The sequence below is a fragment of the Epinephelus moara genome, chromosome 7, assembly GCF_006386435.1.
Source record: "Epinephelus moara isolate mb chromosome 7, YSFRI_EMoa_1.0, whole genome shotgun sequence".
In the NCBI taxonomy this organism is placed as follows: domain Eukaryota; kingdom Metazoa; phylum Chordata; class Actinopteri; order Perciformes; family Serranidae; genus Epinephelus; species Epinephelus moara.
Genome location: NC_065512.1, coordinates 34,940,563 through 34,968,504, shown reverse-complemented (window position 1 = coordinate 34,968,504; position 27,942 = coordinate 34,940,563). Strand labels below are relative to the sequence as shown.

General features: G+C 40.1%; 1 protein-coding gene and 1 long non-coding RNA gene across 2 annotated transcripts in view; one reads left to right on the top strand and one right to left on the bottom strand.

Annotated features, from left to right (window-relative positions):
• hibch (3-hydroxyisobutyryl-CoA hydrolase) overlaps positions 1–19,744 on the top strand; it is a 34,827-nt gene extending 15,083 nt beyond the window's left edge. Inside the window, exons 7-14 of the mRNA XM_050048165.1 lie at positions 216–294; positions 7,964–8,109; positions 9,007–9,093; positions 11,467–11,525; positions 12,168–12,249; positions 13,292–13,411; positions 14,011–14,044; positions 14,226–19,744. Coding sequence (XP_049904122.1) covers positions 216–294; positions 7,964–8,109; positions 9,007–9,093; positions 11,467–11,525; positions 12,168–12,249; positions 13,292–13,411; positions 14,011–14,044; positions 14,226–14,341 — 723 coding nt within the window. The 3' untranslated portion in view covers positions 14,342–19,744. The remainder of the gene's footprint in view (positions 1–215; positions 295–7,963; positions 8,110–9,006; positions 9,094–11,466; positions 11,526–12,167; positions 12,250–13,291; positions 13,412–14,010; positions 14,045–14,225) is intronic.
• On the bottom strand, positions 14,710–22,560 carry LOC126392654 (uncharacterized). Its single transcript, XR_007570203.1, has 2 exons — positions 18,596–22,560; positions 14,710–18,534 (listed from the first exon to the last, which is right to left on the bottom strand). It is a non-coding gene; the product is annotated as an uncharacterized LOC126392654 (long non-coding RNA).
• Positions 22,561–27,942: the final 5,382 nt, after the last annotated feature.

Sequence of the window (27,942 nt, the reverse complement as noted above, 5' to 3'; positions counted from 1 at the left end):
CCACACACATAAATCACACACACACTTATGCAGGGTCGACCTGGTTTACTTTTTATTTTTTCACTCAGCATTTTTCCATCCCGAGCTTCAGCTCACTGCCTCTCAGTTACTGTTTCCCCCTTTTGTGTATCCCTCTGCCTCCATTTCCTCCTCTTTTCATCATATCATTGATTTTTTTTTTTGTTTGTTAACCTTGTTTTCTTGTCCACCCGCAGGGCGTAGGTCTGTCAGTTCATGGACGGTTCCGGGTGGCCACTGAGAAGACGCTGTTTGCCATGCCAGAGACTGCCATTGGTAAGACTGTCCAGCTGCACCAGCTCTCATATTCCTCAAGGGAAGGTTGGCCCACATCAGTGTGAGCGGGTATCCAGACAATTAATTATGTAGGAGCAGTGATTTCAGTTGCAGACCCAGCTGGATCCAATTCATACGCACTCATAGACATGAGGTCTGTCTGTGTGGGAGGCTGGGACGTAATACACAGAGGGATAGACGAGTGGTATTTAGCACAGCATATGATAGATGACCTTATCCTGATAACAATGGGTTTGAAGCAGTCATTTCTGAGGGCAGGATGTCTCATTTCCCTAAATTTGTGTTTACTCAATTCTTCTTTCTTTGCACCTTGTATTGGAAAAAGTATAAGATGCAGGTGATAAGAAAAATGAGGGGACAGAAAGTGGACCAACTGTTGGAGAGATCAAACAAACTGACAACACAACAACTTTCAGTTGTACATGCTAATAAATAGTGAAACTAAACTGTAAAATGACAATGAGAAAAGTTAATATTTAACATTTAACACCATGTCATGTTAAGTGTGTTAGCATGCTAACATTTCCCAATTAGCAGGCTGAGGCTGATAGTAATGTCATTAGCTTTGTATGTATTTATTCATAAACAAATTGAAGTTTTGATCTGATGACGGCACTAGATAGAGACTTAAGAGACCAACAAAGTTGAAACACGAATATCTAAACCAAATTTCATAGTAGTCCATCCGATAGTTGTCAAGAAATAACCAAAAATTCAATTCCTGATGGCACGAGAGAAAAATTTGGGGTCTCACCAAGTCATTTTGATCAAAGTCAGAGTAAGTAGGATTCATCCTCTGGGGACCACAAATGTCTATACAAGATTTAATGACAACCCGATATGTGTTGCGATATTACAGTTTAGACCAAAAGTGTTTGATCGACCAATATATGCCTATGTGGCATGTGGCATGCCTGGAGCCATGCCACATGCTAAAAATTCCAGGCATGCATGTGCACCCAATGGTCTTTGCTACTTTGATCAGTATGTGTCTTCTAATTCGTAGAGTTGGACGATACAAAATTCAGTTTTACTATTTATTGATTTTTAGTTTTATCATGTCATCTTGATACAAACATATTGGGTCATTGATTTACACAATTCTGCTGTCCAAATTAATAATACCAAGCAAGTTCTTGCTTTAAATTAACAAAATAGAGGTGTATGCAGCAAAGGGCCATGGGTTAAAATCGAACCTCGGGGTGCTGCTATGACTCAGCCTACGTAGAGCTTACACTTTTCCAGGTGAGCTACCATGGGCATTAATAAGCATATGGCACAGCCTTTCTGATCTATTGTATATTCTGTCTGAAGGTGACAATGGCAATGTACATGCACATAAAGCCATAACTATAGGACACACAAACCTGTCATGGTGAGAGAAGGTCTTCATGTTTTAGGAAGAAGAAAGAAGAAAAAAAAAAATCCAGTCGGGAGAGATGGGAACCTGTTTTTAATTGACAAAAACAGGTTTAGGAAGGCTTAGGAAAAGACCAGTGTTTCGCATAGGTGTTGAATTTTAGTTGAATTATTAAAATGTTTTGTTACTGAAGTTAAACTGTCTGATTGAACAGTTTATAGCAAAAACACATAAAAGAAAAAAAAAAGCATTATAACAATACAGTTCTTAAAAGTTGCAAACTGAATTTACATAATCTGATACCACCAAAAACATGCAATGATACATTATACTTTATCACTTACTAAATGGCTTACTGTGTGTAGAAATCATCAAGAACGTATTTTAGTGTTTTACTGCCAGAGTACTAAGCTTTGCTTTGCTCTTTAGCTAATTGACCCCTGTAGACAGATGGCCGTCTCCCGAGGCACTGAGGAGATTACTAACAAATCTCTAACAACTAATGAATTCCAGCTGACGTTATGGCATAAACTAGCATGTTGTCACTTAAATCCAGATGGTTTATTACAGTTCTATAATGACATGAATGTAATTGTATATGAATTATTTGCAGGAAACTGTTACACCAAAGCATTATTCACACTGGTTTTGTGTTCCGAAAGAATCTGTGAATTGACCAGACAGCTAATGTTCTCAGTCTCTTTTCAATCACTGTATTTACTTAATGAAGATTGTTAATGGATATTGAGGCAGTTCTCAAGCCATCTTAAATGATCAGCTTTCTGCCCATTTATTATATTTGTGTTGGAGTCATGTGGTAGCAGGAAATGCCTGGCTTATTTTGTGCAGCAGCAGCTCTGTTGTATCTGTTCCTTTTCTGTAAAATTGACTGTGTGCACTCACTCCCTCACACTCACAAACTTCCAAGGACACTCACGTCATCATCTATTAGACACACAAGCACTCTTTCAGACACACACACACACACACACACACACACACACACAAATCAAGCCTATTTCTGAGCTTTGTAGGCTCGGACTCCATAATAAATCTTCAGCTGATGCTTAACTCCGTGGTGGTGTGCAGTGGATTCTGACTCAGATGTCTGGAGCAGTGTAAGGATGGAGATTATGTTGTCAGGGGAGAGGGAATGAGTGTAGCAGAAAAAAATGGCTGAGGTTCTTGTTGACGCTGTCTGACTGTTGCGTGTGAGGGATTTTCTCAAAGGCGAGGCCACAATGAAGAGTAGGAGGAAATGGGGCAGCAATTCAATTGCACAGGCGGAAGATTGGCTGTAAGAGGGCATTGATACACTGCACACTATGTGTGTCTATTTGGGTGTGTCTTATATCTTGCTTCCCTCCAATCCATGCATGTTCACTCTTGTTTTGTCCAGTAATTGCTGGCAAAGTAGCGTATAAAATACATTTGAGTTTAGTCTCATTAATAATGTTTATAAATAAAGCATGAATCTCACAGTGTCTTTTACACTCTCCAGTCACTTTAGCCAGAAGGCAGGAAATCTTTGCTAATCCTCTTCGGAGCTGCTGTGTCACTATTGTTTTTACTAAAGGTACTTCGCTTCCAGGCCTCTGCACCACCATTATCAGCACGTCCCCTCTGCAATCAGAAACTTGGACCTCACACTGCATTGTTTCCATTAGGGAAAAGCATTTTCACAGGGATCGCAGCTGCTTTGAGACCTTACATGCTTATTTTAGCCCTGATCCTGGGGTGGAGCCTCTCTCTTCTGTGCTGTGGAATCAGGTCTTTTCCACTGAGGTATGGCGATATTATACAAGTTTCAAGTGCTGGAAAAGTCCTGAAATATCTGAAATTAAGTTAGACATATTACTGAAGTTTATATGTAGTTTATTGACTGATTAGACCTCCTCTCAGGACTGTATAGGCATGTATAGATTATGCTTGATTGACATCACTTTTACTCTCCTGTGAGCTTTGTTGCACTTGCTTGGATGGGACAAATTATATAAGAATTAAATAAAAATTATCATTCTTATTGGTACATGGAGTCTGGTGACCTCACATAATTATCAGCATCCCTGAACAGTGGTCTAATAAGTGAAGTAAACTAACACTTAAATTGTGTTTAAAGACATACTATGCAGGGATTGTCGGTTACACAACCTTCAAACTTAGGCACCTTCTCCCTCCACTGCTTGTATGTACACTTCAAGCTACTGTACAATTGTAAAAACATTACAGTTGTTGTAATGGAAAAGCCGATACTTTTGCAAGCTAACTAAGCTCACGGCCAGCACCAACCTGTCCAACAGGCCAACTCCACATCACACATCACTCTCCATCCTTTCCTTCACTGCTTCACAGTGAAAATCAAAGTGAAAGCCAACCCAAGATTCACTCTCGTTTTGGAACAGGCTTTGTCTGCTCGGCGTTTCGCATCACTGCATTTGCGTTTTTTTCAGCTCTGTGTCCATGGTCCTTGTGGCTTTCTCTTGGATGCATGCTGCTTATGGTCCAGTCTACCTTTTTTTACAGTCCTGGCCTCACCTTGCATTGTTATTAGCTGGAGGCTACATGTCCATAAACCTACCAACCACAGCAAAATAAGAAATAAATAAGAAATAAGAAAATCCAGACAGAGGGCAGAGTCTCTGCAGATAAATACACCACAACACACTTCTAGTGGGCCATAAATGTTAACTGAGAGTAATTACTTTGTATGAGTCAGTACATCGTTTTTTAGGAAAATCCTGCACAGTATACCTACGCCTTTTGCCTTTAGTTGATCAACATGCCTCCAGAAGCTTCCAGTGATCTTTATGTTGTTTCTCCTTGATTCATTTCTGAGGCCATTTCCCCCCTCACCAATTCAGCACTCAGGTAGTTATTCTGGGTGATTAGCCCTTTTTTCAGTTTAAAGCTGGGTGGAGCTATGCTGGAAATGATGTGACTCCTAACCAATGCAACAACACAGGAGAGATGTGAATTAATCAAGGTCTGTACAAACTCACATATTCTAATAAACCAAAACAAGTGAAAACACCTGTGTGGGTACAACATAGTTGTGTATATACTTGACATTTATGATAATTAAGCTTGCAGGCACCTAGCTGCAGAGTTACTTTGATACTGTACACTGCAACTCATTTTATAGAGAATGATGTCGACTCATTTCCTACTGAAAACAGCCAAACTAAGAATGTTTTAAATGTATTTATATAGCACTTTTCAAAAGCAGATCTCACAAAGTGCTTCTGTATTGAAAAAAACAACAGATACACAGACATAAGAAGAGTAAATAGTGTACTGTAACAGGGTTGTTGTTGATATATGTTATAATTTAGTTTTGCTGCTCAGTGTGGATGTAATTGTTAATTAGTACCAAGGTGGATAAAACACTATATCATGGGCCTGATTACAGAGGATGTATTCTGTACAAAACTGAAGCATGCAGGTGTGACCTAATTACTCTGAGTAGCAAGTCATCACAACAACATGTTCCACATTTGCATAACAAATGTTGCAGAAGTGTGAAAAAAATCTTAGTATGAAAGCTGTTTTCACTGTGTGGTTTCCTCGGACTAGAGCATTATCAAGAGTGCAGAGAGTTTAAAGGGACCAATTCATTATATTGGAGAGAAGTCAGACAGCTCTACGTCTGATATCTCCAACACTCTGCAGCTCACACCAAAACAATCTAGACTGATAAAAAGCACAACAGGAAAGAGGAAAAATATATATTTTTGATTTTGAGGTGAACTGTCCTTTTAAATACATGTACTGTTTTAGTTTGGGGGTGGGAAGCCAGATTGGTTCTCAACTTGCTGCATTAGCTACTTCTACTGGTTGGATGGGGTTCAAGCACAGTTGGGGGTAGAACTTTGGTGTAGTGTGTATGTTATATCTTTCCAGCAAAGCTAATTGATGAGAGGTGAAAAGCGGCTGTAGACACCATGTGTCACAGAGATAGCACATGGCTGTCTACACCCTCCCCACGCCAAGGTTATCGTTAGCAGCATACATACTGTCATACAAGAGCACCTAAAGGTAACAAAGTCATGGATAATGTTAATTACTGTTCATTAGTTATACATGTGCCCTGCTGTTACGCCAAGTCAGATTGTCTGCTGTAGAAAGGGCCAGTAGTTGGAACAGTTTGTTCAAACAAACTGACAGCTCTAAAAAGACTACAGTATGAATAGTCTTCCAACAGCCCATTGAAATCATAGCTATAACACTGATCTCAAAAATGAAAATCAAGTGGAACCTGGGCTGTTCAAATGTACAAATCCCTGCTGAGACTGAGTATCTTTCACATGTCAATTTAACATTATCAACATGTTTTTTCACATCTCACAAATCATCTCATGATGACCAAATGGATGAATGGAAAAGCTCTGATCCATTGTCCCTCCCTGGATTTCATCATGTGATTAGGGCATCCCTCACCCTTTAGGAGACCCTGGCTATGATTTATTAATGCCCCCCCTTCCACTGCCCCCCCACCACTCCCAGCAACACTTCATAATTCAGCAGCCAACCTTCAGAGATCCTCCAAGGGTCGTGTTTTAGGCTGATAGCTACAATAAAAGTCATCACTCATTTTAAAAGTATTATAGTTACTCTCTCATGATAACTCTGTGTTTTTAGAGTTTAGAATAGTTACGTAATACCTTCATAACTACACACACTAATATTACTCTCATCCCTCTCTCTCTCAGCCACAAACAAACACACTTGTATCCTCCTTACATACACGCGTTCAGGTTAACCCCTTCTGCAGTGAGATTAACAGATTGAACCAAGCCCTGCGAGCATTCTGAACAACAGCCATAATCTGCCGCATTTATGATATTACATTTTCAGCCGTGAATCAGGTCAACTCATCTAATCCCTCTCTCCCATTCACCACCCACCCTACCCCAACCCAATCCCACCCTCCTCGCCTCGTGCCAGGATACAGAAGCAGTCAGAAAACCAACTGTGACCAGTGGAATCTCATCTCCTGTCAGAAACATTGACATAATCAATGAAATGAAAAAAATCAAATTGAAACATTATTGTGAATACAGAATAAATTATGTACGGATTAAAGCTGTGTGTTTTCCATAATCATAATTGCTTGTAAGCCGCATGTTTAGGTTTCTGCAGCTTGCCAGCAATCATTTGTTTTGTTAATGGGTGTACTGAATCATACTGGATGTAAATCACCTCTGGGTGAGGTGGAAAGATATTTCTGGATGGAGGATGATGTGGAGGACAAAGCTTTTTTACACTCAGCAAAACAGTGCTACAGTATGCTGCTTTAAATAGTTACTGAGCTGCCGCAATTAGTTGATTGATCCTTTAGTCAATAGAAAAGGAAATTAACATCAACTATTTTGATAATCAAAGTATTTTTCAAGCAATTTGAAACATTTGATGGTCTTCAAATATGAGCAATTTCTGTTTTCATAGTAAATTGAATGTGTTTTTGGGTTGAGACTGTTTTTCTGATAAAACCTTCATAACATTTAATGACATCACCCTGAGCTATATGAAACTGTGGTGTTTACCTCCACCAAGCAGGTCATGTTGTGGGTGTGGTTTGTTTGTTTGTCAGGATGGTCCAAGACAGAACACAATACATTTTTGCAAAAATCTTAGAATCCAGTAAATGGTACTAAATTTCAGTAGTGACAAAAAAGCCAATTATACGGTGCAAAAGTCTGGGCACCCCTGGTCAAATTAGTATTATTTTTGTTTTGTACAATTTTAGAGCAAAAAAAAAGTTTAGGCAACTTTTCCCAGGGTCTCAGACCATAATTCGCTCACTAGGACTATGGCTTGTTCACTGTCATTGTTAGGAAAGGCCAGGTGATGCAAATTTCAAAGCTTTATAAATATTCTGACTCCTGAAACCTTGTCCCAACAATCAGCAGCCATGGGCTCCTCTAAACAGCTGCCTAGCACTCTGAAAACTGAAATAACTGATGCCCAGCAAATGAAATTGAGAAATGGCAGTTAACAGGAACTGCAGAGATCAAGTTGAGGTCTGGAAGACCAAGAAAACTTCCTGAGAGAACTGTTCATAGGATTGTTAGAAAGGCAATTCAAAACTCCTGTTTGACTGCAAAAGACCTGCAGGAAGATTTATGAGACTCTGTTCTACTGTGTAGCAACACCTGTACAAATATGACCTTCATGAAAGAGACATCAGAACAAAACCTTTCCTGTCCTCACCACAAAATTCACCATCAGAAGTTTTCATAGGAACATCTGAACAAGCCTGGTGCTTTTTGTGGTTCTTTATTTTGACAGGGCTTTTCCCTGACGTGGGAGGTGGCTATTTTCTGCCGAGGCTCCGGGGGAAGCTGGGACTGTTTCTGGCCTTGACGGGCTTCCGTCTCAAGGGCCGTGACGTGCAGAGAGCTGGAGTTGCCACTCACTTTGTAGAGTCTAAGAAGGTACAGTAACTCAAGGCCCTCACAAAAAGTACTTGGCTGTATGTATTTTTTCATTTCGACATTCTGAGCTAAGAGGGAACAATGCTGTTACATGAAACATATTTTAAACAAGACTGCAGACAAACACTTGACGAGCCAAACAACCAGGATTTTCCAATACACTGCTTTCAGTTCATTATCTAATCCACTTATCGGCCCATGCACCGTGTGCGTGTTCGTGTTGCTGCAGGGAGGAGTGCAGGACAAGAGCACGGTGGGGGGGTGAGGTTAAAGCTCCACTGGAAAGCCGGATGCTGAGTCACTGCGTGTCTCACTCTTGTTTAAAGGTGTCAACATACACTGGCAGGTCCAGAGGCAGGTTGTGTTTGTCTTGCTGTTGGCGTGAGGTCAGAACAGTGGGCGGCAGAGTTTGTTTAAAGACTGTAACCTTGACTTTCAGGACACACAAACAGTGGGGTGGATTTAGTTTATTTGTCCAACTTTTACAGCAGTTTGACAAAAACAAGACTGGACAAATATGTCTGTATCTATTGCACTTCTTCGTTAATTTTGTCATTGAATTAAGCCATAACTGCAAATTAAAAAAAATATTTTGGAGGGTGCAGTGTGCCCTCGCATTGTCCCCATACTACCTGATTTGTAAAAAAAAACCTGCACAGAAATCCACAGAAGAAGAAATTCAGCAATCCTGAGTGGCAGTCCTTCAAAAATGTATTTCCTTAGGGAGAACCATGAGACAAAGATCTGCCTGCATCCAATAATGGGATTATTTTTAAAATGATAGACTGATCATAGCCTAGTAGCTTGTAGAAACCATAGTCTACTGCACACAAATAAACAAAATTACAGGCATTTTTATAGTGGCCAGTTGTAACGTAAAACTTTCTGCTTCAACAGATCCCAGACTTGGAGAAGGAGCTGGTGGACTTGAAGTCTCCCTCTGCTGAAGACGTCTCCAAAGTGCTAGACTCCTACCAGAACCAGGTTAGAATCCTTGCACATATAAGCCATACAACTTAATGCTGAACTTGAAATATCCAACAGTTTAAAAGGATAATTCCGATTTGTTGTGGGATTGTATAAGATATTTATCCATAGCCAGAGTATTACCCACAGTGGATGGCGCTTGGCACACCGGATGACAGGAGCAAAACATATTTTAGCCACCTAAAAAAAAATTAGCGTCAGTTTAATTGTCAGCTATTGTTACAAATATTTTCACCGCTTTACCTACTGTCAGACAGCCCTTTCCAATGGGGAACTGAACTGAAACAGAAGCTGGAACATATCTTTGCTCTTTTTGAAACCAGACTTCTTTGATAAAAACAGTGATGTTACCTCACAGAACACAGGAGCTGCTGGTCTATCGCTGCCTTGATCAGGTAGGTGTTTTAAAGACTTAGTTCGGATTCACCAAAGTCACACAGTAACACAACCAAAGAAACTGATCAAGGCAGTGGTAGATCAGCAGCTCCTGGGTTCTGCAAGGTTGAATTGACTGTTTTTCAAAGGAGTCTGGTGGCTTTCAAAAAAGAGCATAGATAAGTTTCAGTTCAGCTTCCCATTGGAAACTGGCAGCAAGGTAAACCGGTGAAAATATTCTACATAATATAGCGTACACATAAACTGATGCAGATTTTTTTAGGTGGCTGAGGTGCTGCTGTCCCCCATCCACAGCAGTACATTATGTAGCTTTCGTGTTGACTCCTGCCTGCCTCCCCAAACTGGGTGCCTGCTGGCAGACACGTACTGTAGATAATACACTGACTATGGATAAGAACCTCAAACAACCCCACTTAAAAAAAATCCAACTATCCTTTTAAATAGTTAGTGAGTTGCCCTCCAGACACTTGAGGGTCTCAGCAAACAGTGGCATGCAAAAGTTTGGGCACCCCTGGTCACAATTTTGTTTACTGTGAATAGCCAAGTAAGTAGAAGATGACCTGACTTCCAAAAGGCATGAAGGTAAATATGACACATTTCTTTAATATTTTAAGCAAGATTACTTTTCAATTCAATCTTTTCCAGTTTCAAAATTACAAAAAATCAAAAGGGCCTGAAGCAAAAGTTTGGGCACCCTGCATGGTCAGTGTTTAGCAGTGCCCCCTTTGGCAAGTATCACAGCTTCTAAACACTTTTTGTATCCAGCCAAGAGTCTTTAAATTCTTGTTTAGAGGATTTTCACCCATTCTTCCTGCAAAAGGCTTCTTCTTTTGAGGTCTTATCCATAGATTTTTAATGATTTTTAGGTCGGGGGACTGTGAGACTATCAGGCAAAATCTTCAGCTTGTGCCCTTTGAGGTAGTCCATTGTGGATTTCAAGATGTGTTTAGGATCATTGTCCTGTTGTAGAAGCCATCCTCTCTCGCCATCTTCAGCATTTTTACAGATGGTGTGATGTTTGCTTTCAGAATTTGCCTCTACCTGTGAAATGTTCCCTGTGCCACTGGCTGTGACACAAGCCCCAAGCATGATCAATCCACCCCTGTATTTAACAGTTGGACAGGTGTTCTTTGCATGAAATTCTGCACCCTTTTTTCTCCAAACATATCGTTGCTCATGGCGTCCAAAAAGTTCTATTTCAGCTTCATCAGTCCACAGGACTTGTTTCCAAAAGCATCAGGCTTGTTTTGTTCTGATGACTCTTCCACAAAGGTCATAATTGTGCAGGTGTCGCTGCACAGTAGAACAGTGCACCACCATTCCAGAGTCTGATAAATCTTCCTGCAGGTCTTTTGCAGTCAAACAGGGGTTTTGATTTGCCTTTCTAGCAATCCTATGAGCAGCTCTCTCAGAAAGTTTTCTTGGTCTTCCAGACCTCAACTTGACCTCTACAGTTCCTGTTAACTGTCATTTCTTAATTACATTACGAACTGAGGAAACAGCAACCTGAAAACACTTTGCTATCTTCTTATAGCCTTCTCCTGCTTCATGGGCATCAGTTATTTTAGCTTTCAGAGTGCTAGGCAGCTGTTTAGAGGAGCCCATGGCTGTTGATTGTTGGGACGGTTTCAGGTGTCACTGGAATTTATAAAGTTTTGAAATTTGCATCATGTGGCTTTTCATAATGATGACTGTGAACAAGACATAGTCCTAACAAGCTAACCATGGTCTGAGACCCTGGTAAAAGTTGTCTGAGAGCTCAAATGTCTTGGGGTGCCCAAACTTTTGTATTGTATGGTCCTTTTTTTGCTCTAAAATTGTACAAAACAAAAATAATACATTGATCACTGAAAGTTGATAAGCTTGCATCATCTTTAACTTCATGTTATTGGAGATCAATTCATCTTCTACTTACTTAAATAATCACAGTAAAAGTACTATATGTTTGTGTTGACGATTGTTCTCTGTCCACAGAGTAGTCTGGATTCTGAGAAGCCTTTTGTGTTGGACAAGCACATGTCAGATATTGACAGGTAGGATTGAAATTGAATCTATTAGGATTGAAAATAAACATAATGTAACTGGTGTGCCAGAAAAACTAATAAACAGCTAATTACTTTAAGAATAAGACTGTGATATTTTATTATTTTATTTAATGTTACTGTCAACTAATGCCATGAAAAGACCAAAACCAACAATGTGTTACTTTGTCTCTCTATCTTTCCCACTTCCCTACCCTTGTGTGGCACTCAGCCCCAAGACCATTCATTCCTACTGAAGATGAACAGCTGGGCAGTGCAGTTTTAGCAGATGTTACTCAAACAGGAGTACAGTAGATAGTGTATTTGTTAGGGACTATTTTTAGCTTTGGATGTAGTGTTCATTGATGTTTTGGACAACAATGGAGCTCTGAGGCACAAAGGAATTAGATGTATCAGGCTTTGGCCACACTAAAAATACTCAGATCATTGTGGTTTTGGTCTGTATGTGGATTTTGTTGACAAAAGAAAAAATATAGAATATTGCCAACTTAATCCTTTAAAGCTGGACCCAACAGACACAGCAAGCAGGAAAATAAACATTTCGAGGCAACTCTCTGATTTCAGTTTAAAATGAGAGTGAACTGAGGTAAGCTGCTGAAAACATGATTCCATGTTGGTCTTCCCTCCCTTCAGGCTGTTCAGCCCCAGCAGTGTGGAGGGCATCGTGCAGAACCTGAAGGCAGATGGCTCAGAGTTTGCTAACAAACAAGCTGAGGTATGACCTTGACCTGCAGCTTTATCACTGACATCATGTGTTTATTCTCCAAGTCACTGTACAGAAATGAAGCATTTGACAGTTTCTACCATCAGCTGTCCTGAACATATGTATACTTACTGCATATGGTGGCTATACAAAGTTTTTTAAAGTCCTGCTGTACCTCTGCAGCCCTGTTACCCACCATCAGATAAATCTCACTGGTAGTGCTGGGACGGAGCCACGGTATTATTTGTCTTTAGCAGTATATGTTAGTAATTAGTGGTTACCTCAGTTTAAGCACTTAATGGTGTTAGTCTTAGTCTTGTGTCTTGTTGACCAGAATCCCTCCTGTGAGATTTCAGAGCTCTGAGCAGACCACAGGGGCTTTATTCCACACATTTTCCTGAATGATTCTAAAACTGACACTTCTGAATGTGACTCTTCTCTCTAATCTAGGTTTTTTTGTCATTTACACTCAGATGGTCCAATGAGATCAAATCTGGGAAGGTGCCTATGTAACAAACAGTGCACATGCCCCAGATTAGACCCCCTCTCTCACGGACCCCACCCTCTCCTCACTGTCCCGAGGATTAATAATACTGTACCAGCAGTCAGCTGTTATCTGCTATAATTTTTTTTGCTATAGTTTATTATTTTGATTTGTAACATTTGAAGTATGGTTCATATTGAAGAACTGTTTAAGGCTTAGCAAATATTGCCTGGCTGCTTTCATTTGCTGGGTCTATCAAACATGTAAACACTTCCTGTATCCTTTTAGACCATGAAGATCTGAATCAGAGCCAATGGGGGTGGGCGTGGGGTCAGCTCAGGCATCAAATATTTATGATGAACCCACTTCCTCAGTTACTACTACACCACTGACTCACCATCGCGCCTTGTACATTAAACATTCAGAGCTATCTTTGTTCTTAGTAACACGTTACTTTGCTTGTTTTTTTCCATGATTTTATTTGATAATTTGCTTGTTTATCTAAGAGCAAATTAAGCAGTCCATCACCACCTCTCTGTTTGAAAACTATTACTCCGTCTCCTCTTCCAGATACTGTCCAAGATGTCTCCCACATCCCTGAAAATCACCTATAGGCAGCTGCAGGCGGGTGCAACTCTGAGCCTGCAGGATGTGTTGGTGATGGAGTATCGACTGAGCCAGGCTTGCATGGTAAAAACCAACAGACTTAATTGTGTAAAACTGTAGCGTCAAACTACAGAGAATTTATCAACATCCACCAGCTTCATTTTAATACTTTTCACTCTTATAGCGATAGAATTAGATAACTGAATTATGACAGATACTATTTGCGCTCAGGTGTCCATAGCTAACAATGCTATATGCATTTTCCTGTGTGAAAGCCTTGTGCTTGACCCACTCACCCACCACACCTGACTCTTTCTACAGACTGTCACTCTTTAACTAAGTCACCTGATTTTCTAGCAGTACATATGTTGTTTTTGCACGTACATTTATTCTTAGACAGTATCTGGTTTTGGCGAGTACTATCCCTAACTATGACCTTTTTGCCAAAATCCTACCCACCTCCAAACATGACCCATCGACGTGACAAGTGCTAGCCAATCACAGCACACAGCAGGATCCATTATAATGCATTAAAATTCAATTCTCACCCGGATGCAAATAGACACTCCGATCAGTTAGTCACCGGTTGAGGATCCCGTTGTATTCTACAACACATTAAGTTGCATTTATCTTCAAGTTAAAATGATTTTATCTCATGAGATTGTTTCTCTATTGTTCTGCAGAGGGGCTGCGACTTTTATGAGGGTGTACGAGCCGGTAAGTCACGGTGGTGAATGGGCAACAAAAGTAGAATTGGGTGGATGTGAATTTCAGTGACGTAGCATCATTTGTATGGATCGCACAGAGAGCTGTGAAGACTGAAAGAACAAAGAAAAAAATAATATCGATTATAAATGGTATTAAAGGATCAATAATTAATAGTTTTCTTTGTTTCTAGTATTGGTTGACAAGGACCAGAATCCCAAGTGGAACCCGTCAACACTGGAGGAGGTGTCAGAGCAAGCTGTGGAGCAGTGCTTCTCCTCACTGGGAGAGAAAGACCTGACTTTATGAAGCTTCACACCTTCAAACACGCACACACACACCACTAAGCCTTCTTTGAGCCTCCTGTCCCCACATCCCTTTATGGTCAGTCATGTGAGAGGACTGTACTGCTGAGGATGAGAGAAAGTCTGGTATTTTACAACAAGTACATCCATAGGTCATATACCTAATAGTTTGACTCAGTACTATTAAATACTGCAGTGACATTTTACAGGAAGATCCAGGCTGCTCCTCTGCAGCTGAGGAAAAGAAGGTCTGATTCATCACAGCTAGAAATCAAAAATAGTAGCAGAAGAGGCAGCTTACAGATGCCCTGTGTGTCACACATGAAAAATGTTTAGTGTAAACTTGCTCTGCAGTGGAAGTGGAGTGGAGTGTTTTTCTTTTACATAAGTTGAATAACTGCTGCTGCAATTGCAAGGAACCTGCCGCACAGCAGCATTAACACGAGGACATGGGAGGAGAAATTATCTCACCGCTGAGTGCTTTATTACATTTCCTGTGGGTGTTTGTTGATGTGACGTGGATCAATATTATCTGTATTTCTGCAGTTTGGTCACTTGTTCTCATTCAGATGATATATTGTCTCTGTTTCTGTAGTTTTTGTCTGTTTCCTGTATTTTTCTTTTTTTAGATGGATAAAGAAAGAAAGAATTCTCTGACACATCCAAACAACACTCCCAAAACAAATGGCAGATTTAGACATTTATCATTATTGGTACTGAATGCATTTACATGATTGTTACATTGTATTTCTGTGTGTGATATAGTGAGTTTTTATAGTTTACCTCATAGTATCAAATCACCTCCCTAAACATAAGTTCTCAATATCTGCATTATTTTTGAGACACCAGTAAGGTATTGATTCTGGAACAAAGAGCAATAAAGAGAGTTGGTAATGAAATCTAAAATGTTGTGTGTTCTTGGTGCGTGAAGAAACAGTTTTCAAGAACTACAGTCATTGAGGGCAGGATCTTTTATGACCTGCTTTTAGAGTGGTCTTGTGAAACATTGACACGTCAGAGTGGCTTTGTTATCAGCACTAAGCTGCTGCTCAAATATTAAGTCTATAAAGTAAATATTTATTGTAGCTGCATGTTGGGTTATAAACTGTTGTGTTCTACCTACAGTATCAGCAGGAAGTGCTGAATATTTTGTGTGACTGCTATAATGGTCTAAAAGATTATTAAAGACTTGTCTGTTCCTAATGAACGACCACTACCACCCTGTCTGATATTTCTACGGATAACAAATAACACCTGAAGCTGACCCTGCTCTCTATAGGGCTGTAATAACTTATTTAACATTGGGGGGACCATGTTCAAACTGCGCCTCCTGCAGTGGGAATTGTGGGGAGACATTTTTCAGAAACAGCTAAACTAACCATATAGAGCACTTTGAAGGGATTCTCAAAGTTTTGATGACTGAGTGCCATTTTTATGGAGATAGATTTCTCTCAATATTATTTGTGTGAACAGATCGACAGCCCATGTTTAAATGTGTGATCTGTAAATATAAAACACCTTTGGCAAATACAAATAAATATCTGTAAGTTCCTAAAACTATTGTGCAAATATAAAATGGATCTGAAAAACACAAACAAATTCCGCAAATTAAAAAATATCTACAAAATGTACAAATACATGGAAAGCATTTGTGAATAGCTTCCTTATATTTACAACATTCAAACTGATATCTGTGAATCCAGTTTTTATAAGTGAGTCTCTATTCTGCACTTGCAGATTTACATTTCACATCAGCACATCAGTATTACATTTGCATAATATTTTTGTGAGTTTAAAATCTTTCTTTGTATTTGTGGAGGTTGTTTTACATTTATAGATCACACACTGACACACGGATTGTTGATTTCCTCACACAAATTAAAGTGACAGAAATCTATTTCCATACATTTTAGGGAGCCAGCATATGATTGAGAGTGCCACAGGAAAAGTACATACACAAGACTTTTTTACATGTTATACTATGTCCTTTTTTGCAACATTTTTTGACACACTTACACTTCACAAAACAACAGTGATGTAACATTCATATTAGTTTTTTTTTTTTTTTTACTTTTTAGTACATTTGAAAGTAATAAAATAGAGAGACAGTTTAGTGTTTGTCCTTGAATGCACCCACAGCAGTGAAGCAACGGCTTCTGCTGGGGTGTGGCAACAACACACGCAGAGCTGCAGTACACTTCAACATTAGAACCAGTATTAATTATAATGGCAATTTGTTGCGTGTATTTATGACTACGATTATTATTTCAGATGGTGGTGCATGATTGTCTGTTGTAGCAGCAGCAGTTTTATTTTTCTTAATATATTTATATCAGTATATGGGGTGGGGTGGGCATTTTTTATGCCTCACTACATACTACCTAGTTTCTCGAACTGCTTCACATTCACAGTCTGATTCAATAACACACATCTCATTTCAATAGCAGCCTCTCAGCCTTCACAGTGGCTCAGAGGATGACCTCCAAATACTGCAGACAATAAACGGCCATAAACACTGAGAACATCGTCTGAGTATTTCTCTGTGCGTCACAGATAAACCCTCATGCTTTATGGGCCCCATCTGCTCTTCAAACATGCACTGGCCAGCAGTCACGTCTAAATCCTTAGTGTTTGTTCTTCATGCAGCTGAACTTTAAACTTGCCGTGTGTTCACTCTCTAACAGGATGCAGCATCACCACCTCTCTTGTTTGACACGTTGGCTATTTTAAAGGAACAGTTCACCTCAAGGTCAAAAATAAGTATTTTTTCCTCTTACCTGTAGTGCTGTTATCAATCTACATTGTTTTGGTGTGAGTTGCCGAGATGTCTGCCTTCTCTCAAATATAATGGAGCTAGATGCTTAGCTTGTGGTGCTCAATGTGCCAAAAAATACAGACCTTTCTTTCTAATGAACTACACCCACTAACCATATCACTGCACATAAGGAAATTAGCATCTACTAATGGACAAGAGGCTCACGCTTGACAGTGTGAGATCTTCCTCAGCTGAGTTGTAACACTAGTTAGCTCAGTGGTGCTAGGTGAGCTAGCAGTAGATGCATGCTTCCGTTTACACTGTGACACGGTTGGCGGGTGTAGTTCAGTAGAAAATACTCTGTATATGAAACTGCTCACAACAAGGTCTGTGGATCATCTTGAGTAACTGAGTCATGATTTCTGGAAAGAGTCATTGCTGTCAAGTCTTTCAAATGAATATTTTGGTACTTTAAGCACCACAAGCTGAGTGCCATCTAGTTCCATTATATTGGAGAGAAGGCAGACATCTCTACAGCTGATATCTCCAGCACTCAGCAACTCACACCAAAACAATCTAGACTGATTAATAGCACTACAGGTAAGAGGAAAAATATGCATTTTTGATTTGGGGGTGAACGGTCCCTTTAAATGTGCCACTAATATGTTGAAAAGCACCATTGTGAGGTTGTTCTGAAGTGGTGATTTAGAAATAATGACATGTTTCTGTAATGATAGAAGGCATAAATCTGATTTATTGGCATCATGAGTTTTTACACATACTGTATGTACAGTTTGCAAGTGAAATGAATACTGGACTACAGGAATATGCAAAAAGTCACACATTATAAGTTATTTTATGATGATATATTGATAGGCCGACATGTCTCATCTTATAGGACTGCTTCCAGGAGGCCATTTCTCACTTATTTGGCAGCAGAGAGGTCATGGAAACAGTGCAGGGGGGTTCTGGCTACTGCTTGTGTTTCACTTCACAGTCAAGTCTGCTCATTTTTTTTTTTTTTTGCTTCAACTCCACTGCTCTCTGACTGTTTTTTTTGTCTATGGGTCACTTTGGCTGTTGTTAAACACTGATGCATCAGAGGCATCGTGGGTACAGGGGGCCGAACCCTGTTACAGAATAGTGTAATGTCACCTCTGCTGATATTTACCCATCATAGATAGTGCATTATCGGATCAGCTGACTTGGTTTCAGTGAGTGGCACAAATTTGAATCATGAACTAATACCTGATTTTAAACAAACTTATCCAGGAATTCAACAAATGAAGGAATTTATATTTTTTTCCATATAAAAATTAAACAGATCATTTACTTGCTTGACTTTGCCAAGCTGCACAAGATTGGCAGTAAAGAGAATTAAAGATCCAGTGTGAAGGATTTAGGGGCATCTATTGCCAGAATGTTGGTTAGTTTATAATCACCTTATCACAATTTCCCCCTGGGGATTAATAAAGTATTCTGAATCTGAATCTGAATCTGAACCTAAAAATAAGATTTTTTTGTGTTTTTGTTACCCTAGAATGAGCCGTTTATATCTACATATGGGTAGTAGAGTGGGTCACCACAGAGGCCCAGAACAGTAGCCCATAATGGACAAATCAAACCCTGGCTCTAGATAGGTCCATTTGCATGTCACGTTAGCCACCGTACTTCTCTTACACACTTGGATCATGATAGAAGTTTTAGTTCATTAACCTCCCCACTAGATGCCACTAAATCCTACGCACTGGACCTTTAAGGACTGGCAGGTTGGCTGCCAAAGAACAAAATAGTAACTTAAACAAGAACTGACAATTAGTCAATTGACAGAAAAATGAATCAGAGACTATTTGTGATAATCTATTAACTGTTTAAGTCAATTTTCAAATAAAAATGCCAAACATGTACTGGTTCAGTAAATGTGGGGATGTAATCTTTACTTTGTCATATATGATAATAAACTGAACATCTTTGGGGGTTTTGGATTGTTGAATAAAACTATCAAAATAGGTCACCTTTCACTTTTATCTGACATTTTATAGATAAAAAGGTTAATCAAGGATCTAATTGACAGACTAATTGATAATGAAAATAATTGTTAGCGGCAGCACTAATTTAATCAGTACCAAAGGGCACTACAGCCTTCAAGGGAATCTATCCTTCTTAAGATGAATAAATCCTACAAGAGGGTTGGCGGCCAATTTAGCAGCATCTCCCACCTCTGTTGAAACACCTGCTGCTATTCAATAATTCAAAATGGGTAACCTTTAAAAACTCTAAAATAATCATGGTTTCCAAGAGGAAGCACTGTCAGCCTTTCAGTCAGTGCCAAAAGCATCAACTGGAAGACACAGATGATTGAATGTAGACAGGTGTTCACATTCGATCCCATTTTTTACTCTTTGTTGTGCAGATTCAGTCCCTCCATGGCTGACTCCAATTCACTGCTATTCTTTGAGACGACCACAAGACCTGATCTTTGCCAGAGTTACAGAACTAAATCTCACAGGGGATTCCACATTTCTTGGTGATGACATCACACTCGAAATGCACAGTAAAGCCTGACATCAGCATTATGGCAGACACAGATTGCCACCATCCAGTTTGGGTTCAGTATTCTCAATGTCATTAAAGTCAACATATAAAACAAAATTACTCATCATCCTTCTGCATGTGGATTGTAAAGAAAATGTGCACGTTTATTAATTGCATGAACTGATCAAATTTTGTCTATCACATTCTCTTAACGCTGCTATCAGCTCTTATGTGTGCTTTTAAAACAGGCCTTTTGCTTTTAAAAATCCCAGCACTGACAGAAAACAGTTCAGCACAGCAGGGAGATTAGCCTTTATCATTTTATCTGAAGCAAAACAAATGGCACCAGATTAGAATTAGGAATATGGCGTGTCATCTCTAATCTTCAGTGTGTTCACAACATGTTTGGGACGACTCCAAAAGATTAATCTGTCCACACAGATTAGTGCAAGTTATGTATTATGAGCTGATTTTCAGAGTGATCTGTGCGTGTGGGGAGGTGTTTTATAACACCCATCATGTTTCTTTAGAGAGACCTCTCTCAGTCAGCAGCCCTGTGATCCATCGTCACCCAGCTTACCTAAACAATTGTAAACTTGATAATGCCATTAATGACGACTTTTGAATGATGCTGCTTTTCACTAAGTTTTAGACAGCACTGAAACTGCATTGGTTAGACTTCCCAATACATGATGATGATGTGACTTACTCATCAGCTGTATGGTGTTGGCACTTGCCAGTTTTCTGAAACAATTAGAGTAATACTTAGTGTTATAAGAGAAGACCTGGGGAGAAGGCAAGTGGAGAGAAAAATACCCTGCCACTGTTTTATATGGCTTATCAGCTTGTGTTGACATATTCTTACAGTTACTGGTTCATACTAGTATGGTTTTATGTAATTACTACAACACTATTCAAAGCTGTTATCACTGCAAATAATTGTGGCAGTTTAAGCGTCATCATCAATGCTTTTTAGTGGCTAGCAATGTGACTTGAATTTTGGGTAAATCCCAATGACATCGTTTAGTACGGAAGCCGAAAACGGCTGTGCTTGCAATTATTTTAATGCCATTATCTTAAGATCATGAGTAAATTATTTGACAATTTCTTGAAGACAAAGCTCATTTTTTGATGATAATGGGTTAATTTGTTATGATTCTTGAGAAAACAATCCGCCAGTTTCTCAAGATAAAGAGATAATTCATCATATATTTGTTTTTCTCAAAATCGACAAGGGCTCATTTAACCGCAGTAGGCTATAATTAGCATGTGATCTTGAAAGATAACACAATAGCCTAATCTATCACAAGAAAACGTTTTGTTTTCTCGAGATCACATGATCATTATAGCCTGCTGTAGCTGATCTCTGGGAAACAAAAGTAAATTTTTCGTGATAAATGATCTCATTATCTCAAGAAGTCTGCCTTTTGCTTTCTTTAGAATCTACAAAAATTCACCCATAATCACAATAAAATGAGTTTTGCTATCTCGAGATAACAAAATAATTAACTTGTGACCTCAAGATATTGGCAGTAAAAAAAAATCATTGCAAGCATAGACGCTCTCGGCTTCCATAGTTTAGAGTACCTGTGCACAAATGTGCAGCTACACTACCCTTCGGCCCAGTGAACAGACCTGTGTAATATCCCTCTGATATAAATCATTTAGTAGAAAACAGTGTTGGGCTCATAGTAACATTCATTAAGGACTTTGGCGGCTGTGAACCTCTATTCCAAATATATCTACTCTGTCCCCTGGTTAGTATCAAGTCATATATAGACTGGATTGAAATGTCATGGGCTTCAAGGTCTGCATATTTGTGCTGTTATCCTCTATAGGTCAGATGGCAGTATTTTTCAGGTTAGTGTAATACAATTACACAATGTTGAGCAAAAAAAAACTTGGCCTACAACATTTTAGCCAAAACCATGTTTTTTGTTTTGTTGTGTTTTATAACTCAAGTTCTGTTGACGGGCCAAATCCTTTTTGAAAAGTGTGTCAGGCCTCTCTCGTGCCCTGGTTTCTTTGTGGCTAAGAGGCCAGCAGGTCCCCAGTGATGTGGGACCTAATGTCAAAGTTCCCAACTTGTGTATACAGAATATCTGTGCAGGAGGAGGAGTGCAGGAAACATCATTTTTGAACATAATTTCCTGGACTCATTTCGAGGACCTTGCCTGTTGGATGTAGGGTTGCGGTCGAGGCTGCCTAATGGCAGTGGGAAAAGCAGAGATGAGAAAGATGCTCCCCTTTGCAGCTCAGCCGCAGGATCTCCAGGGACGCCATTAAGGGAGGACTTCAGCTTGTTGAGCTTTTTTTTTTCAGACCAGAAGGAGCCGGACAGCTGGGTGTGTTTCTGACCTGATGATACCAGTGAGGGTTTTCAAGTATTCAAGTGAGAGTCTCCACCAAATGAAGGGATCTATTAATAGCTTCCTCCGTAAGACGAAGGAATCTTGGCCCTGGGACAGCATCAATGGACGGGATAGACTTTCACTGGCAAGGAGGAACATTACAATTCCAGGCAATATCTGATAGGATTTCTTGCTTTGCATTATGAGGTCCAGCCACAGAGAGCCAACACCTACTGGCAGAGGGGACAAATAAGGACTGAGAAAGATGATATCCAGCTGAAGACTCTCCAGGCTCCAGCTTTGATGCAGATAATCACAGGAACGTGGATGGGATAAGAGTGCTTTGGTCGCTTTGGAGGATTTTTAGGTTCACTCCAAGTACATATAATCCAATCCAAAAGTAGGTCAAAGCTGAATTACTGACAGCTCATTCATATTCCTGCTCACAGCAGGTAGGTGCTTGAAGGATTCATTCTGAATGAAGGCGTTTGAGACTATTGGCCTTGTTTTATCACATGTAGAACCTCCAGTGTTGAGGTCAAGGCAGTCTCGGCTTGGCCTGGCCTGTCTGTTGTGACATCCCATCCCGTGTCATGGCACATCACATTCAATGTAAGGGATGTCGCTGTAACGGCGGTCTACCTCCACCCACTGCTGCACGGCCCGGGACACGATCTCCTCGGACAGCCTCTGGGCGTACTCCAGCAGCACGGGGCTGACCTGAGGGGAGTTCTCCGCCGGGCCCATCTCTGAGTGAACCAAGTAGGCTTTCTCGCCCTTCGCCCCCTTGGTTTTGCCTTCCAACTTCTCTGTGGAGTTCGCATTTTGGGCTGCAGAGTCGCTCCTTTTGGATTTGACACACCCCATACTCTGGAGGATGTGGCATTGATCGACTTTAGGGTGGGAGATGTACGGTGGCAGTAAGGTGCGAGAACCTTTGGTTAGATTCCTAACTCACACCTCAGTGTTTTCATTTTGATTTTGGAAGTGAGCAGTTAGTACATCCCACAAGCAACTCTGTGCTTCCTCTGAACTTCTATCTGCTGCAGTCACTTTTGCGCTCCTGTCATCCACTCCCACTCTCATCCATGTCTGGGTGCCAACATGTGTGACGATCAGTATTACACTGTAGAGGGTGGTGTTTTAGAGGGCACTGGGGAGTGACTGGCTAGGAGGCCCATCCCTGTGTAGGTCTGGTGGTGTTGAAACAGTCAGTCCTGCTCCCTTGCTGGCTAGAACTCATCCTTTCCTCAACTGCAGAGAGAAAGAGAGTGGAAAGAGATAGCGTGAGGATTTCAGTGATTTATTTTCCATCAGAGGCAGCCTACAAATACCAGATGGTGGGAACGAGGAGAGGATTGTGAAAGATTTTCACAGTGGTCGTGGCAACTGTGTGACCCGGGCTCCAATGACTGGCTTGAGGTTAAGGCCTCTGGTGGCTCACCTCTGCAGGCTTATTTTTCTGCTCCTCTGCACATCAAGTGTTACTCATTCACCCCCGCGCCCCCCCCTCCTCTACCTCACAGTGTTTTATGACTCAATCCCTCGGCCTATTTTGTATTGCATGACACAGGGACGTCTGTCTCTAGCTTGAGTGCACTGATGCTGTTTTGTTGTAAGCCTGTGTCTCCCATCTGTTCCACTAACCGAGCCTCGCAGCCTGATTCACAGTGACAGCTCCTTTTCTAGGACTACAGGCCTTGGCGCACAGCAAACATGTGCTTCATTCAGAAAGCTGCATGCTGTAGTCTACACAACATGCAGGCCATGAATGATTTATGTAGAGCGGGGAGTCTCCCTGTGAGTAAAACATTTGGAGGTGCAGCACGTCAACACAGGAATCTGAACTGTCACAAAATCCTCTGCCAGATCTGATATTATGCCAGTGTATTTCAATAGTGGTAAACGTGGCTTAATGTTAATATGCAATAAGTGTGGGAGCATCCATTAGCTGTCAGACAGACACATTGGGTTTGGATTAAACCTGATGACTGATTTGTTTGAACAACACTGTGCAAACCTGCTCTGAGCCTCAATGGAAATACCTCTGCAAACATGAGATTAAAATGAATATGTCAACAGTGTGTGCAGTGATCCTGTAGAGCTGTACATACTTTTAACAGAGTGTGGCAAATGCGTCTGGGTTTGCTCCATTCCAACAAAACAAAAATAATAATCCGGCGACAGAAGAAATAACCCAAGGTCGTTCAAGTAAATAATAATCCGGACATCATCTGGTGTCGCGCCGGTGCTTCTGCCCTCTCCCCAGCTCTTCTAACAGCATCCGAGCGACTCCCACTTGAACCTTATTGATTGTGTGCAGCGTGGAAGGAAACAAAATTATCTCCTAAGTTGTTACAGCTGCCCGCTGCTTTTGGTTTCTGTGTAATGAAGCGCTCCCCACCAGATTTCAAAATAATCTCTGAGGGGGGAAAAATCCCAGGCTAGTGAGCCAGACGGTTTCCCTGTTGCCTTCACGCTGGTCAACCCCGAGTGGATCTCCTCAGCACAGAGGAAATCAGATGTCTGGACTGACTTCAGCGCGACGACACTCCGCGGCAGCTACCGAGCTGCAGCGGTGCTCAAGAGGAGAGAGAGTCCAGACGCTGCGCTCTGACAGCGGCTCTGCAGCGGGCTGGTGCAACACTGACACCTGGAGGCCACACTGAGAAGAACTGCACAATAAAACTGAAAATAAAACAAGATAAAATAAAATAAATTGAAATAAAATAAAATAAAATAATGAAGGATTAAGAAAAAGAAACAAACATAAATGTTGTGAAGTTAAAAGTAGGGGAGATTGGGGTTGGCTGGCACACAGCTTTTTTCTGGTCCCTAGAAGGTCACAAACATCAATGCAACTTCAAAATGTTTGCTCTCTTCACCTGCAAACATCTGTGTTAAAACTTCTGAGAGCCACTAACTTTTTTGATGAGGGTGACATTTAGTGGTCTTTGGACTACCTGTATTATAAAACTGTGAAAAGTGTTACTTTTGGTAAACAGACAAAGGAATCAGCCCATTTTCATATACACTCACCAGCCACTTTATTAGGTACACCGGTTCTGCTTGTTAACACAAATAGCTAATCAGCCAATCATGTGGCAGCAACTCAGTGCATTAAGGCATGTAGACATGCTCAAGACAACCTGCTGAAGTTCAAACCAAGCATCAGAATGGGGGAGAAAGTTGATTTAAGTGACTTTGAACATGACATGGTTGTTGGTGTAATATGGGCTGGTCTGAGTGTTTCAGAAACTGCTCATCTATTGGGATTTTCACACACAACCATCTCTAGGGTTTACAGAGGATGGTCCAAAAAGAGAAAGTATCCAGTGAGTGGCAGTTCTCTGGGTGAAAATGCCTTGTTGATGCCAGAGGTCAGAGGAGAATGGCCACACTGGTTCAAGATGATAGAAAGGCAACAGTAACTCAACTAAGCACTGGTTACAGCCAAGGTATGCAGAAGACCATCTCTGAGCGAACAACACATCGAACTTTAAAGCAGATGGGCTACAGCAGCAGAAGACCACACCAGATACCACTCCTGTCAGCTAAGAACAGGAAACTGAGGCTACAATACGCACAGGCTCACCAAAATTGAACATGAGAAGATTGGAAAAATGTCACCCGGTCTGACAAGTCTCGATTTCTGCTGCCACATTCAGATGGTAGGGTCAGAATTTGTCATAAACAACATGAAAGCATGGATCCATCCTGCCTTGTATCAACGGTTCAGGCTGCTGGTGGTGGTGTAATGTGTTGGGGGATATTTCCTTAGTACCAATTGAGCATTGTATTGTTGCTGACCATGTCCATCCCTTTATGAGCACAGTGTACCCATCTTCTGAAGGCTACTTCCAGCAGGACAACATGCCATGTCACAAAGCTCAAATCATCTCAAACTGGTTTCCTGAACATGACAACGAGTTCACTGTACTCCAATGGCCTCCACAGTCACCAGATTTTATTCTTTGTATGTGCAGTATGGGTCTTATCACTCTAGCATGTTTTGGATTGGAGGAATACAACTTGTTGCAACCATCCCCAGTCTCCCTTACAAATGATCATTCCACCACTGGCTTAACTAAGTCAAAAGGCAAATGATTATATCCTACCCTACATGTGCTATGGAAGAAATTATGTCATATTATCACTAAATTAACTCATTGGTGAAGTAAAAGTGACTAAGACTAGGCTCGTCTAACACACTGGCTAACTAACCACAGTTAGGCTATAAACCAAATTATCTAGATAGGATAGGATAAGACTTTATTAATCCCACACTGGGGAAATGCACATATTACAGCAGCTCAAGAGTCAGAAGCAAGATACAAAAAAGCAAAAAAAAACAAAAAACAAAGATGATTTAGTGCTAAAGAAGGATAAAAATATTACAAAAATAAAAATGAGATAAAATAAAAAATAAAGTAATATAAAATCTATATACACTAAATACATCTTTCACTTATACAGATACTGTATGTCCATAATTGATAGTTGCGCAGGATAACAGAAATACACACACAGCATGTAGTATATTGACTGTAAAGATATAGAAATACAGCCTATAAGGACAACTACCATTACTAAGGTGTATAACCAGTTATTCCCACTGTTTTCGGCTACTCTTACAAGAATATGGTAGTCTATTTAATGTAAAGGGCAAGTGCATGCCAAGCCTTAATTGGTTAATGCATGCACAGTCACAATGAAATGTTTACAGCGGCCTCTTCTGACATAAACTGGTCACTAAAAGGAAGAACAGGTGGAATATCTATCACTTAAATTTTGTTGTATACTCACACAATGGACAGCAGAATTAAATAAGATCACTGAAGTTCCCTGAGCCAAAATATGTCACTACTTTTTTACCTGCACACAGCAGTTGCTATTTACATTATTAAAAACAAAATTACAGCTGCACTGTATCATGATTAGTGGAACAAAATGACAATCAGTTAAACTACCAATCAGAACTATTTCCTACAGGTTTTTCACAGTATCTCATTTGGGACTCAATCAGAAGTTGGCACGTAAAAATTGTTTGACTTCAAATTAATATACTACTGTGAATAACAACACATGGGACACATGTAACAACAGTTACCAAGTCCTTTCATTTATATTCAAAAAATCTATTAATTAGATTACATGCTACGTTAATGATTATCAGTTGCGTGCTAACAGTCAGTGGGAAAAGAGCCCTGTAGATGACACAGATGGAAGTGACCTTTGAACTTTCCACAACTGTGACTTGGAATGATTCCATCAATTCTGGACTACCACATTATAACTTGATGACTTCCCTTATCTTTTGCCAAGTAGCTTATAGGTGATTTTTTTTTTTTTTTTAAAGAAATGAATAGTCACAATAACATGAATGATAAGAAATCGTTTTGAGTATTTTATTAACTAAATATTTATATTTTAGACATTTTACATCTGTCCCTGTACACTGGAATGGTTGTAGCAGTAGAGTGACTGTATTTAAATGAAATTTTAAACCTATACATACCTATACTACCCCGCAACCCCTAACAGGGTAAGCAGTCACAGAAAATGAATGAATGCATAAATTACTAATCTTTTTTTGTTTGTCTTATATTACTATGCATTCTTTAATAATACTTATATTATGATGAAAATGTGTAAGTTATCTTAATAATAAGCAATTCAGGAATTTGTCACAGTGCACATAAACATTAAGCTAATATATAAGTAGCTTATGTATCAGTGGCATACAGTAGTTAGGATGGGCCCCAGTGCACACTATTATGATGGGCCCTTGTGCCAGATTTTGTGATGAAACAGCTACCATATTTAATAGTATCATCACATGATATAGACCAATATCTAATCTTCCCTTTATGTCAAAGATCCTTGAGAAAGTAGTCGCAGACCAGCTGTGTGATTTTCTCCATGATAATAATTTATTTGAGGAATTTCAGTCAGGATTTAGAG